General features: G+C 43.2%; 2 protein-coding genes across 7 annotated transcripts in view; both read left to right on the top strand.

Moving 5' to 3' along the window:
- The first annotated feature begins 622 nt into the window (after window positions 1-622).
- On the top strand, window positions 623-10602 carry tmf1 (TATA element modulatory factor 1). Of its 3 annotated transcripts, none has more exons than XM_029683622.2 (15): window positions 623-1365; window positions 1635-3049; window positions 3393-3496; window positions 4659-4785; window positions 4964-5209; window positions 6424-6590; window positions 6977-7226; window positions 7332-7488; window positions 7627-7819; window positions 7976-8045; window positions 8133-8243; window positions 8343-8462; window positions 8666-8818; window positions 9008-9133; window positions 9440-10602. In XM_029683622.2, the coding sequence occupies exons 1-15, from the start codon at window positions 1233-1235 to the stop codon at window positions 9578-9580; spliced, it is 3513 nt and encodes a 1170-aa protein (XP_029539482.2). In that variant the 5' UTR covers window positions 623-1232; the 3' UTR covers window positions 9581-10602. The 3 variants fall into 3 exon arrangements, with proteins under 3 accessions (XP_029539482.2, XP_029539480.2, XP_029539483.2); XM_029683620.2 differs by having other exon boundaries at window positions 624-1365; window positions 4961-5209; XM_029683623.2 differs by having other exon boundaries at window positions 625-1365; window positions 4961-5209; window positions 8133-8225.
- A 100-nt stretch (window positions 10603-10702) lies between these two features.
- Window positions 10703-14200, top strand: part of eogt (EGF domain-specific O-linked N-acetylglucosamine (GlcNAc) transferase) — a 42378-nt gene continuing 38880 nt past the window's right edge. Inside the window, exons 1-2 of one of the 4 annotated variants that reach the window (XM_029683624.2) lie at window positions 10703-10761; window positions 12884-13141. In XM_029683624.2, coding sequence (XP_029539484.2) covers window positions 12947-13141 — 195 coding nt within the window. In that variant the 5' untranslated portion in view covers window positions 10703-10761; window positions 12884-12946. Of the gene's footprint in view, window positions 10762-12080; window positions 13142-14200 lie in introns of those variants that run through there. The other 3 variants (XM_065001909.1, XM_065001910.1, XM_065001908.1) reach the window with 3 other exon arrangements.

Below are 14200 nucleotides of genomic sequence, written 5' to 3'. Positions count from 1 at the left end.
TTCATTAAAATCCCCTAAAATAATTAGAAAATACTGAGTATTTGTTACTTAAATCCTGTACTTTCCTGTTAAGTTGGGTAAAAATGGTCTTATTTGGAGCACGTGAGTTATGTCCGTACACATTACAGATGATGAAAAAAGCATTGTCAAGTTGAACAGTTACTACGACCCAACTCCCATCTTGTGAAAATGTGGATTCTAGAACGTCACCTTTAAACTTGTGAATAAGTGTCAAAACACCGGCAGAATGATTTGATCCATGACTGAAATAGGAAATATCTCCCCGTTGTGATTTCCAAAATGTCAAATAATTTTCACCCGAATGAGTTTCCTGAAGGACAAAATCTGCGTTACTGCGTTTACAATATAAAAATAAAACGTTCCTTTTTGTAAGATTTCTCAAACCCCTAGCATTCAGACTAACGATATTGAGTGAATTGAAAACGAACTCCTGCATAAAAAAAAGAAAGAACACAAATTAGATAACACAAGTAGTAATGTGAAGAATAAAACAAACAGTGAACCTTGAAAGGATTACTCCGACGGAAAACTACCCTCAGCTGAGGTAGCGGTGGTTAACAGTATAACACATCTATTTACTTCCTTTTTTAGTTGGCAAGCGTTCATCAGTTGTAGTTCGAACGGTACATTTATTCGTGGCATTACATTAACTGTACTCTTGGTAGTACTCACAGTTCCAGTTTGGTTAATGTCAACAGAGTTACCCAGGAATCATTCTTCCTTCGAGAAACGCGTGTGGGCCTTTCAGACAAGAGCCTCCACTTCATCAGACTGTATCATGACGTCACGTGTGGGTGGTTGCTGCTACGTGGACTGGAAGTACCTAGCTCAGCTAGCCAGTCGCCAAAAATACCAAAACAAATCGACGGTGCAGGCAAAAGACGGTTCATGAAGCAGCATAACATTTAAACATGTCATGATTGAGGCAAGGCGTTTCATTGCACTTTATGGATTACCGAGCTTTCTCTATGGAGTATTCTTTGACGTGGATCGATGAAAGGTTTGCCTGATTGTTGTTAGCTAACGTTAGCTAGGTAGCCAAGTTAGACAACTCGCTGCTTAGTATTTCCTTTTTTGGAGAAACATAACTTAGCTATACTAGATCGAGATTGTCATAAGTCAACTATATTGTTAGCTAACCTCATTTGAAAGTGCATACTCCTAGCTAGCTAACCTGGTCACTAACGTTAGCTAGCTAGCAATAGACCGCTATGAGTTGGTTCAGTTCTACCCAACTGTCAAGCTTTGCCAAACAAGCTTTGACAACAGCTCAGAAGTCCATCGACCGAGTACTGGACATTAAAGAAGACGAATGGGGTGACACAGTGGTAATGCCTTATGACGGTAGGTAAAATAACGTTATCTAACTAGCTAGCTTAGCATGTCAGTGTACTGTTGTTTTGGGGTCAACATTATACAACCTTTTTCGTTTGAACATTACTTATGAATTGATGTGATTACCAATGGAAGCAAGACACTAGTCATATTGATAAGGAAGGTAGTCATAACGAGGTGTATAATGTACTCTACCCAATACAGCTAATATGTGATATGCTTTGGAGTTTATATGACCTTATCTTCTCGACATTAACCAACAAGGGTTTTCACGTTAGATCTACCAGGGAAGACTCCATTGAGTGGTGGATGGGGGATGACACAATGGGACTCTCCCCCGGAGGAATGCACCACGACTCTCCCCCCATCATCTGAGGCCATCACGACCCCTGTCACCCGCATGGTTGTGGATGAAACAGAGAACTTCTTCAGTGCTTTTCTGCCCTCAGGAGAGCTCCAGGGTGTCATGGACACTCAGGTCGTCTCTGTGCCGCCCACCAAGTCCCTCAGGCGACCACAGGAGAAGGATGAGGAGGACAAGGACCACGTGGACCCTCACAAGACAGGCCTGACAGAGACCAACAGACTGGAAGACCAGCAAGCTACTGAGAACCAGGCTGTCCTGACTGAGTCCTCAAGTCTATGGTCTTCCTCTGAAATTGTTCTCGTTCAGACACCAGAGCCTCCAGTCCTGGCTCAGGGTGATTCTCCTGATGACACTGACAGTCCACTAATCAGTGAGAGCTGGATAGAATCAACTGTGGATGATACAACTGCTGTTTCTGAGGATGCACGAACCGAACAACCATTTACTCCCTCAGAAACCCAACATGATTATGATGATCACATCTCTGAACCCACCGTCAACACTGAACTAGAGCCCCCCTTCAATCCATCTCCTCCCACACCCCCTAGGGAAATCTTATTGGAGGCCAAAGACCCCAAAGCGGGGGACAGGCAGAGTGACACACCCTCCCCTAAATCGGAGGACAGACAGAGCAACACCCCCTCCCCTCCTGTCAGCGCCTTCTCCTCAGGCACCTCCACCACCAGTGATATTGAGGTTTTGGACCATGAGAGTGTACAGAGTGAGAGTTCAGCCAGTTCCAGGCAGGAGATAGCAGAGGCCAAAGCAGGCCTCCACCTGATGCAGGGCTCCTTCCAGCTTCTCTCAGCCTCTGCCTGTGGGGACTTCCCCCGCTTGGAGGACTACCCCAAGCTGACCGAGAGCTGTGGATCCTCCTCAGATGCCTTTGAGCGCATCGACTCGTTCAGCATGCAGTCCCTGGACAGCCGCAGTGTCAGCGAAGTCAATTCTGATGATGAGATCCCAGGGAGCCGGACACTGGCATCTGTCACCGCAGGGCCCACGCCTTCTCCGCCTGTCAGAGTGGCAACCACTGCACAGGAACGGGAAGAGGAGGAGGAGAAGCAGCAGGAGGAGGAAGAAGAAGATGAAGAGGGGCTAACAGAAACAATGAAGGATCAGTCTCTGGATGAGAATGAGATGGAGGAGAGTGGTCGCAGTGCCACACCTGTTAACAGCGAGCAGCCTGAGGACCTAATAGAACAGGAATCAGAGGCGGACGTCACGCTGTCAGGTCCCACCCCTGACCATGAGGAACAGTTGCCCCCACCAATAACAGAAGAGAAAAGAGGGGTGTCAACATGTCAGATTCTGGAGCTTCAAAAGGTAACACACCTGTTCAGAACATGACCTTTGTGACTTGTAACAACACTTTTTAATGAACTGCTTGTGTGTGCATGAGTTGGTGTGTCCCCTTTTTTAAATACCAACGCCTGGAGAGCAGAATAGTAAAACACCTGGTTGGACAATCCTGTTCACATGCCAAAGTAAATAGTCACTGTGGATAAGATGCATTCTCCCAAACCATCATGAATTAAACAATGTGCACCTCAATTTGAACAACCCATTTGATGGAGACTGTGAGACATGATTTAAGTACTAATAATTTATTAAGGTGCCTTATCAGTGTTTTCAATGCGGTGGTTTGTGGAAAATCATTTCTTTGTAGGTAATTGATGAGCTGTCAAGCCGCCTTGAGAAGAGGGAGTTACAGCTGCTGTCAGTCAGCAAAGACAAAGCCAGGCTGGAGGAGGAGTGTGACAACCTTAAAGAGTGAGTATAAAGATCCTGACAATGTTTAAAACCCATTTCTTAAATGCATTGTAAGAGCAGAAAGAAGCAATCTCCAAACACACCTATGGAAATAGACTGAGTTTACAAAACATTAGGAAGACTTTCCTAATATTAAGTTACACCCCCTTTTGCCCTCAGAACAGCCTCGTGGGGGGGGCATGGACTCAATAAGGTGTCAAGCGTTCCACAGGGATGCTGGCCCATGTTGACTCTAATGCTTCCCACAGCTGTGTCATGTTGGCTGGACGTCCTTTGGGTGGTGGACCGTTGTTGATACACACAGGAAACTATTGAGCGTGAAAAACCCAGCAGCGTTGCAGTTCTTGACACACTCAAACCGTTGTGACTGTCACCTGCTACCATACCCTGTTCAAGGGCACTTAAATATTTTGTCTTGCCAATTCACCCTCTGAATGGCATACATACACAATCCATGTCTCAATTGTCTCAAGGTTTAAAAATCCTTATTTAACTTGTCTTCTCCTCTTCATCTACACTGATTTAAGTGGATTTAACAACTGACATCAGTAAGGGATCATAGCTTTCACCTGGTCAGTCTTTGTCATGGAAAAAGTAGGTGTTCCTAATGCTTTGTACACTCAGCATGCTCTATAGACGGGTTGGCTGACAAATTTACAAAAATGATGCACAAAGCCTGAAGCTGTGCTTTGTTATGATTCTGAACGGTCAGATAGCTAGCAATAATGACAAGAATCTGCCATGTGGGGAATCGCAGGTGTCTTGTTTCAGCTAGTTTTTATCTTGTCTTATTTTGACTGATTTTCATGTCAATGCTAATATGGCCAAAATGTACTAGCAAACTAACCAACAACTGTAATAATGTATGTGAGAGACTAGTGCTAATTGTGCAAATGTATTTGCTTTCAATTAACATTTGGAGATGAAATATAGGTTACATGTTGTCAACAATCTAAGCCAACCATGTCTGTTTTGCCCCATAGTTTCGCATGTGTCCGTTTTGTTTCTAAACAGCTAACCCATCTATACATGAATGGTAAAGTAAATAGCAAATAGTTTGTCGGCCAATTTGTCCTCTTGGTTGTGGTTGTGTCTATGGTGAAGTATAGTCTATAGATAAGGATGGTCCTTTAAGAGACTGAGAAGTCTCTGTGTGTTGCAGTGAGGTGATAGGTCTTAAGGAGGAGAGTTCCAGTGTGCAGTCTCTGAAGGAGGAGTTCACCCAGCGCATCGCAGACACAGAGAGGAAAGCCCAGCTAGCGTGCAAGGAGAGGGATATTGCCAAGAAGGTAAAACACAAACCGATATCTCTGTCTGTGTCATGTATTACTGTCCCTGGTTACTCTACCCCCATAAGAATTGATTTAAGATCATTGAGTCAAATAACTGAAAATTAGTGACCATGATAGTCACATTATGCACAAAGCCTCTCCAGCCTATTTTACTGTTATGTTTCCTCCGGAGGAGATAAAGGGGATGAGGGAAGAGCTGTCCACCAGACTGAACTCCAACGAGACTATGGAGATCATCAGAGAGAAGGAGGAGCAGATCCGCGAACTGCTGGAGGAGGGTGAGAAGCTGTCCAAGCAGCAGCTGCAGCACTCCAACATCATCAAGAAGCTGCGTGTGAAGGAGAAGGAGAGCGAGACCAAAATCACCAAACAGAACAAGAAGCTGAAAGATCAGGAGGAAGAGCTCAAACACCTACAGCAGGTCAGTGGAAATATACACTACTGTTGAAAAGTTTGGGGTCACTTAGAAATGTCCTTGTTTTTGGAAGAAAAGCACATTTTTGGCCATTTAAAATAACATCAAATTGATCAGAAATACAGTGTAGACATTGTTAATGTTGTAAATGTCTATAGCTGGAAACGGCAGATTTTTTGTATAGAATATCTACATAGGCCCGTTATCAGCAACCATCACTCCTGTGTTCCAATGACATGGTGTGTTAGCTAATCCAAGTTTATCATTTTAAAAGGCTAAATGATCATTAGAAAACCCTTTTGCAATTATGTTAGCGCAGCTGAAAATTGTTGTTCTGATTTAAAGAAGCAATAAAACTGGCCTTCTTTAGACTTGTTGAGTTCCTGGAGCATCAGCATTTGTGGGTTTAATTACAGGCTCAAAATGGCCAGAAACAAACAACTTTTGTCTGAAACTCATCAGTCTATTCTTGTTCTGAGAAATGAAGACTATTCCATGTGAGAAATTGCCAAGAAACTGAAGATATCGTACAACTCTGTGTACTACTCCCTTCACAGAACAGCGCAAACGGACTCTAACCAGAATAGAAAGAGGAGTGGGAGGACCCGGTGCTCAACTGAGCAAGAGAATATGTACATGAGTGTCTAGTTTGAGAAACAGACGCCTCACAAGTCCTCAACTGGCAGCTTCATTAAATAATACCCGCAAAACACCAGTCTCAACGTCAACAGTGAAGAGGTGACTCCGGGATGCTGGCCTTCTAGGCAGAGTGTCAAAGAAAAAGCCATATCTCAGACTGGACAATAAAAAGAGAAGATTAGATGGGCAAAAGAACACACACTGGACAGAGGAACTCTGCCTAGAAGGCCAGCATCCCGGAGTCGCCTCTTCACTGTTGATGTTGAGACTGGTGTTTTGCAGGTACTACTTAATGAAGCTGCCATTTGAGGACTTGTGAGGCGTCTGTTTACAACATGAGCAATGTTTACACTGTATTTCTGGTCAATTTGATGTTATGTTAATGGACATCAAAATGTGCTTTTTTTTCAAAAACAAGGACATTTCTAAGTGACCCCAACCTTTTGAACGGTAGTGTATATATTTTTAATTTTAAGGATTTTATTGAACAATCACATTACTTCAGTAGTCATCAGAAGTGTATCCTGATCCTGAAAGCCCATTTGGTATTTAACCCTGCCTGGCTGTATATGTGTCTGAAGGTTCTGGATGAGAAGGAGGAAGTGGAGAAGCAGCACAGGGACAACATTAAGAAGCTGAACGTGGTGGTGGAGCGCCAGGAGAAGGACATGACCAAACTCCAGAGTGACTCAGAGGAGCTCCTGGAAAACAACAGGAGCCTGCAGGCTGCCCTCGACAACTCCTACAAGTGAGGATACATTCTGTACTCCACTCTACTAGTATAACTCGCACTGGTGACATAATAACTCACTCCACCCTACTTTTCTTACTCCTGCTTCAGACGTGCAATGTGCTTGTCATTTTGAAAAGCCACAAAGACATAACGTTCTGCCGGGTAAAGACGGTCACAGAAGCACCAACTCATACAGTATATCCAAGTCAGTGTAATGTGGCGGAAGGTAGCCAGAAGTTAAGAGCGTTGGGCCAGTAATTGAAAGGTCGCTGGTTCGAATCCCCGAGCGCACTAGTGAAAAATCTATCGATTAGCAAGTCACCCGAATCGCTCCTTTAAGTCACTGTTGATAAGAGCGTCTGCTAAATGACTAAAATGTAAATGTGTGTCTGTGATCTCAGGGAACTGGCTACACTGCACAAAGCCAAGGCAAGCCATGCCAGCGAGGCCCAGGAGGCTGCTTTGAGCAGGGAGACCCAGGCCAAGGAGGAGCTGGCTCTGGCCCTGGTGAAGGCCCAGGAGGAGGCCCGCATGCAGCAGGATGCTCTGGTCAACCAGGTGGCTGATCTGCGGCTGGCTCTGCAGAGGGCTGAACAGCAGCAGGCCAGGAAAGAAGACTACCTGAGGGAGGAGATCAGTGACGTGCAGCAGGTAAGAGACACTCATGACTTCTTTGGAGTTGTCTGTAAGGGGAAGCTGTGCTTGTGTTAGGGGTCAAAGGTCACACACTGATGTGTTTGCTGGTTGTCTCCATAGAGACTGCAGGGGGCGGAGACCAGGAACCAAGAGCTGAGTCAGAGTGTTACCTCTGCAACGCGGCCGCTGCTCAGACAGATCGAGAACCTGCAGGCCTCGCTGGGGGGCCAGACGGCATCATGGGAGAAACTGGAGAAGAGCATCTCAGATCGACTAGGTTACTCTCAAAAGTTACTCTAGTTTGTAACAAGCTTTTTAAGAGTCTCCTCTGGACAACCGATTGTTCCTATTTAAAAAAATATATATATATGTTTTATATGTAATTCCTTTAACCTCCCACCCTTTAACTCAACAGTGGAAGCACAGGCCCAGCTGGCTGTTGCCGTGGAAAAGGAGCGTGCAGCAACTGAGGAGCTCATGGCTATTAAGGCCCAGCTGGTCTCACTGGAGTCCCAGAATTCCCTGCTTCGACAAGAGAAAGGGCGTCTCCACGGTCAGCTGGACGCAGAGAAGACCAGGCGGGAGAAACTGGAGGATGACAGCAGCAGGTACTGGGGGGCTTTTTTCATAGGTTTTGTGAGACTATAACTGTTGCATAGTAGTCAGTTGCCTTTACTTTCCTTAAGTTGGACCTAGCAGCTATCCATTACAAAGCTTTGGAGCCTTTCCATTAATGGCCATTTCCTGTCATCCTTATGGTGTAGGGAGCATGTGGAGCTGGAGAATCTGAGGGGAGAGCACACTCGAACACAGGAGGAGGCCAAGAAGGAGAAGGTATGTTCCCTCCCCTGCCCTACTCACCCTGCAGTAATGGCACAACACTTCTTACACAACTGTAACCTTCTCTGTTCCTCCCGCCAGCTCCTCCTGACCAATCAGCTGGAGATGGAGAAAATGAAGGTGGAGCAAGAGAAGAAGAAATGCTACCTAGCACAAGAGGCCCTGAAGGAAAAGGTAGATCTATTTATCAATGTAAGTTCTATATCAATGACCAGCCATGTGTGTCTGTACTTAAATCAATCTGTGTGGAGTGAGACTGGCCTGATGTATATGATGTTTCTCTGTCATTAGGAGCGGAAGGTATTGGTTCACTCTGTGGGTGAGCCCCCAGCCTCATCCACCCCCTCCCTGTCCCGTTCCAGCTCCATCAGTGGGGTAGACCACGCCGGCCTGCACTCCTCCTTCTCCCAGGTACTTACCACAGCCAGACTTCCATTTCTAGCCCTGTATTTGGGATGGTGACCTAGAAAGTTCTGTTTTTTTTGTTTATTACATGCAGCTAAATAAGATGAATAGGGAACATATGACAAAGGGCCAAATCCTAACTAGTTTGCATATTTGGTTCGTTTGAGGTTGGATGGTTAACAAGACAGACCTGTTTTGAATTTCGTCAGGAGGACTCTCTGGGTCACTCATTGGGGACGATGACGATGTCTATGAGTGGGACCAACCTGTATGAGGCGGCTCGGCTCAGTGGAGGCTCCAGCATCATAGAGAACCTGCAATCCCAGCTCAAACTCCGAGAGGGAGAGATAGCACAGCTACAGGTACCAGCTGCCTGTCTGACACCTTGCTTTGAGGACTGCCATTGGAAGTGTCCTACATGCATTTCTTTAAATGCCTTCTGGTTTTCAATGAAGTGATTTACAAATATACTGTTGTTGAAAAACAATGCTTGCCAGGATATTACCTCTTGCTTCTCGTCTCCCTCCCTCTCTCATCTCTTTCTGCCTTAGCTGGAGATCGCTAGTCTGGAGAGGACTCGCTCGTCCATGGCGGAGGAGATGGTCAGATTGACCAATCAGAATGAGGAGATGGAGGACAGTGTGAAGGAGATCCCCACACTGAAAGTACAACTTCAGGTGAGGAGAGGATCAGTTCACACAAGTGCCACTAAGCCAGTGAAATACAAGTGCCACTAAGCCAGTGAAATACAAGTGCCACTAAGCCATTGTAATCATATTAAGGTCAATCCTTGTTGTGATTCTTTAATTAAAAACCAAGATGTTATGTGAAAACTGACATCTCACAAGATGAGTTACTGGGCAGAGATGTGTGACCATCTAGGCACAGATAAAGGAAAGGTAAAGTCCATTAGTAAACCCTTTTGTGACTATATAGATCTAGTGTTGTCCTCTGAGCCTGTGTTGTGCGACTGACTATTGTAGGAGCTGGAGCAGAGACACAACACCATCCTCCAGATGTATGGAGAGAAGGCTGAGGAGGCAGAGGAGCTGAGACTCGACCTGGAGGACGTCAAGAACATGTTCAAAACCCAGATTGACGAACTGCTCAAGAACCAGAAGTAGACTGTTCCATCTAACATCCAGACCATACACAGATACAATAAACCGTTTTTTTGTAGAAGTGCATTTACTGTAAAGGATGGGAAAAGAAGAGTTAATGCACCTTTTTATTTCTGATTACAGAACAGTTATAGTTTTCTTTAGGTTTTCCATCACTGTCTCCAAAGGAAGGGACATTTGAAAATCTGTCATATTATTTTAACAATTAGAATCAAACTATTTAAGTGGGAAATGATGGGTAACAAATCAATATCTTAACATGTACAGATATGAAGGATAGTCACAATTAATATTCTACATTCATCATTTACTAGTTCCTTTGCATTGATTCATAACCCAACAGCCTGTTAAATAGATTGTTTTAGATGTCATTGTCCTTTATTGTGATCAACTGGCTTCCTTTTTCACTTTCTGTGTAGTGGGATGATTCAGAATGGACTATCAAGTTATATTGACAGTCTCAATCCCCTTGACCCCAGCATCCTAATTGTCATCAGTGTGTATGTTTCTGAAAACTGTACATCTTACTTTAGGATGAAAGAACAGAAAGAGTAAAGATTTTATATATTGCTTGTTTGCATTTGCTTCAGAGGTTGTCACGTGTAGACAACCAAACCTTGCCCTTGGTGTGTATCAGTGGACTAGGACATCTGTAGAATTGAAAGTGATGCTGTGTTGAGGCAAGGCAAGGGTAATCTGCAGATATCTGAGGCATTTTCTTTAATTTAAAAAGAAAGCTATTTAATCTCATGTTAACATAGATAATGGTATAAGATTGATGTTTACTCTAAAATGTTTGGTCTTTCCCTTGCTGTGTTTCTGTCCAAATTCAAACAATTAACTGTTATAACAAATGTATCAAAAAGAAAGAATATTGCACAGTGGTATGTAGTCAATAGTTTACAGGTTTCTTCACAAATCACACATGGGGCATAGACATGAAGTTAGAAACACTGTTGATTTACAAGATTCTCGGGTCTAAAATGTAGAGTCTGTAAATAAACATTTATTGGGGTGGGGATTTATTCTTGATGTGATTTTTAAAATGTATTGTTGCAGAATTGTTAGGCAAAAACAGCTCCCTACATCCTACAACTCCACCTTGTGACTAATAATATACTGCATGCCGGTGTAAGGTTTCCGGTGTTATGGCGACCTGGAGCATACACTTTTGTTTGCAGAAGGTAAGCGCCAGCTTTCATGTGTAGTTTAATTTACCGATCGACCACATAATGTTTCTATTTCCGATAAGTAGTTTTTCGAAGTTTTCTGGTTCTATACTTTCGCTGTCACCCTTTTTACTCGGATTGCAGTCAATTGTACGGTGTACCAGCAAAAGCGGTGCCACCAAGAAGGTTGCAAGCTGTCGATGTCTGCGTAGCGGGAGCACAGCGATGATGATTTGTCCAGCAATGCAAATAAATATTCTAGTCCAGACATTTTAGGGGCGTTTTGCAAAGTGAGTGTATTAATAATATCGGTGCAACTTGTTAACGAGCGGAGATATTCGTTCCCTTCCTGTAAACTACAGATAATTATATTGTAACTGGGTAACTAGTTAAAATCGGATACAATGTGTCACTGCGCCGTATAGTTTATGGTGTGGTTTACATTGTAGCATTCAACAAAACGATTGTGTTCTGGATGCGCAATGTATTACTTAGGTACAATAGACGGCCAGCGACACTCCCTAAGAGAAGTCTAGACGGTTAACTTAATAGCTTCAGAAACGGATGTCGTAGTTATGTTATCCCACATATAGCTTGTTGGTGTTATTATTCAAGGCTCTGAACTTACATATAGCCCACTAACAACTTGAGCATCTTTATGTTTTGAAGCCTTATGGCATTTTCCCACGGACTCAAAAGCATCTCAGACATTTGGCTCATTGTTCCACCAATAAAAGAAAAAGTCTCTCAGCGGGTGTGTAAAGCAGGCTAGGCAAGTGTATACTGTATTTAACGTTTTGCTTTGCTCAGCAGTTTATGGTTGTGTCAGCATATGCATCAACAAACACATTTTCCACCATTAAGTTTTTTTCTCCCCAGGGCAAGCACAGAAGCATGGGAATATAATATGATGATGTTATATGGATATTCTTCTAGTCTGACCTTTTTTGGTAGCTGTGTTCTCATGGGTCACATGTCATACAGGTCCCGCACTTGTTTTCTCAAACAATGGTAGGAAAAGGGTCACTAATGTTTCCTTCACTAGGACCTCTCCTATATGGAGTTCAGATCCGCCTCGGCAGGTTCCCACACTATGGTCTATACCCACACGCTTGTAAACTGCAGTATACATCTCTATCCTAGATTACAGTGTATCTGCCTCTATTGCACTTTCTTTCCCCATCTCTTTCTCTGTCTCTCTTTCCACAGAGTTTGGGTTGTGCTGTGAGGTAAGCCAAGGCAAATCTCCCATCTCTTTCTCTCTCTCTCTCCACAGAGTTTGGGTTGTGCTGTGAGGTAAGCCAAGGCAACTCTCCCATCTCTTTCTCTCTCTCTTTCCACAGAGTTTGGGTTGTGCTGTGAGGTAAGCCAAGGCAACTCTCCCATCTCTTTCTCTCTCTCTTTCCACAGAGTTTGGGTTGTGCTGTGAGGTAAGCCAAGGCAACTCTCCCATCTCTTTCTCTCTTTCCACAGAGTTTGGGTTGTGCTGTGAGGTAAGCCAAGGCAACTCTCCCATCTCTTTCTCTCTCTCTTTCCACAGAGTTTGGGTTGTGCTGTGAGGTAAGCCAAGGCAACTCTCCCATCTCTTTCTCTCTCTCTTTCCACAGAGTTTGGGTTGTGCTGTGAGGTAAGCCAAGGCGACTCTCCCATCTCTTTCTCTCTCTCTTTCCACAGAGTTTGGGTTGTGCTGTGAGGTAAGCCAAGGCGACTCTCCCATCTCTTTCTCTCTCTCTTTCCACAGAGTTTGGGTTGTGCTGTGAGGTAAGCCAAGGCGACTCTCCCATCTCTTTCTCTCTCTCTTTCCACAGAGTTTGGGTTGTGCTGTGAGGTAAGCCAAGGCGACTCTCCCATCTCTTTCTCTCTTTCCACATAGTTTGGGTTGTGCTGTGAGGTAAGCCAAGGCGACTCTCCCATCTCTTTCTCTCTCTTTCCACAGAGTTTGGGTTGTGCTGTGAGGTAAGCCAAGGCAACTCTCCCATCTCTTTCTCTCTCTCTTTCCACAGAGTTTGGGTTGTGCTGTGACGTAAGCCAAGGCAACTCTCCCATCTCTTTCTCTCTCTCTTTCCACAGAGTTTGGGTTGTGCTGTGAGGTAAGCCAAGGCAACTCTCCCATCTCTTTCTCTCTCTCTTTCCACAGAGTTTGGGTTGTGCTGTGAGGTAAGCCAAGGCAACTCTCCCATGTGTTTCTGTGGGACTGACTATGCTGCTGTTGGTAGCACTGGTCATGGTCTGTACTTACACTGTGGTAGCTGCCGAGGAGGCTGAGAACACCAGCCACAAACCACCACTCCACTACAGCAGCCTCGCGCTGCCACAGCACCATATCCCCTACTTCCTCCACACTAACAAGAGAGTGGCCAGGCTTTGTCGAGAGGACCCACTCTGCCCTTTTAAAGTAAGAACTGCACTTTCATTGTTTTTAATAGTACAGGGTGAGCTACTGTTTTATTATCACTGTTATTGTGTTATTATCACTGTTATTGTGTTATTATCACTGTTATTGTGTTATTATCACTGTTATTGTGTTATTATCACTGTGTTATTGTGTTATTATCACTGTTATTGTGTTATTATCACTGTGTTATTGTGTTATCACTGTGTTATTGTGTTATTATCACTGTGTTATTGTGTTATTATCACTGTGTTATTATCACTGTTTTATTATCACTGTTATTGTGTTATCACTGTTATTGTGTTATTATCACTGTTATTGTGTTATTATCACTGTGTTATTGTGTTATTATCACTATGTTATTGTGTTATTATCACTGTGTTATTGTGTTATTATCACTGTTGTTATTTCTGTTATTATCACTGTGTTATTATCACTGTGTTATTGTGTTATTATCACTGTGTTATTGTGTTATTATCACTGTGTTATTGTGTTATTATCAGTGTTATTGTGTTATTATCACTGTTATTATTTCTGTTATTATCACTGTGTTATTGTGTTATTATCACTGTTATTATTTCTGTTATTATCACTGTGTTATTGTGTTATTATCACTGTGTTGTTATCACTGTGTTATTGTGTTGTTATCACTGTGTTATTGTGTTATTATCACTGTTATTATTTCTGTTATTATCACTGTGTTATTATCACTGTGTTATTTCTGTTATTATCACTGTGTTATTGTGTTATTATCACTGTGTTATTGTGTTATCACTGTGTTATTGTGTTATCACTGTGTTATTGTGTTATTATCACTGTGTTATTGTGTTATTATCACTGTGTTATTGTGTTATCATCACTGTGTTATTGTGTTATTATCACTGTGTTATTGTGTTATTATCACTGTGTTATTGTGTTATCACTGTGTTATTGTGTTATCACTGTGTTATTGTGTTATTATCACTGTGTTATTGTGTTATTATCACTGTTATTATTTCTGTTATTATCACTGTGTTATTGTGTTATTATCACTGTTATTATTTCTGTTATTATCACTGTGTT

Source organism: Oncorhynchus nerka, linkage group LG15, assembly GCF_034236695.1.
Source record: "Oncorhynchus nerka isolate Pitt River linkage group LG15, Oner_Uvic_2.0, whole genome shotgun sequence".
Taxonomy (NCBI): domain Eukaryota; kingdom Metazoa; phylum Chordata; class Actinopteri; order Salmoniformes; family Salmonidae; genus Oncorhynchus; species Oncorhynchus nerka.
This window is presented reverse-complemented; position numbering and strand designations above follow the sequence as displayed.

What these genes read in the sequence shown, in the direction of transcription:
- tmf1 (XM_029683620.2), top strand. Translation starts at nt 1,233, where the DNA reads ATGAGTTGGTTCAGTTCTACCCAACTGTCAAGCTTTGCCAAACAAGCT. An exon ending in AGGTAGATCTATTTATCAAT is followed by an intron (nt 8,244 to 8,342) that starts GTAAGTTCTATA and finishes CTCTGTCATTAG; the next exon opens with GAGCGGAAGGTATTGGTTCA. An exon ending in CACTGAAAGTACAACTTCAG is followed by an intron (nt 9,134 to 9,439) that starts GTGAGGAGAGGA and finishes TGACTATTGTAG; the next exon opens with GAGCTGGAGCAGAGACACAA.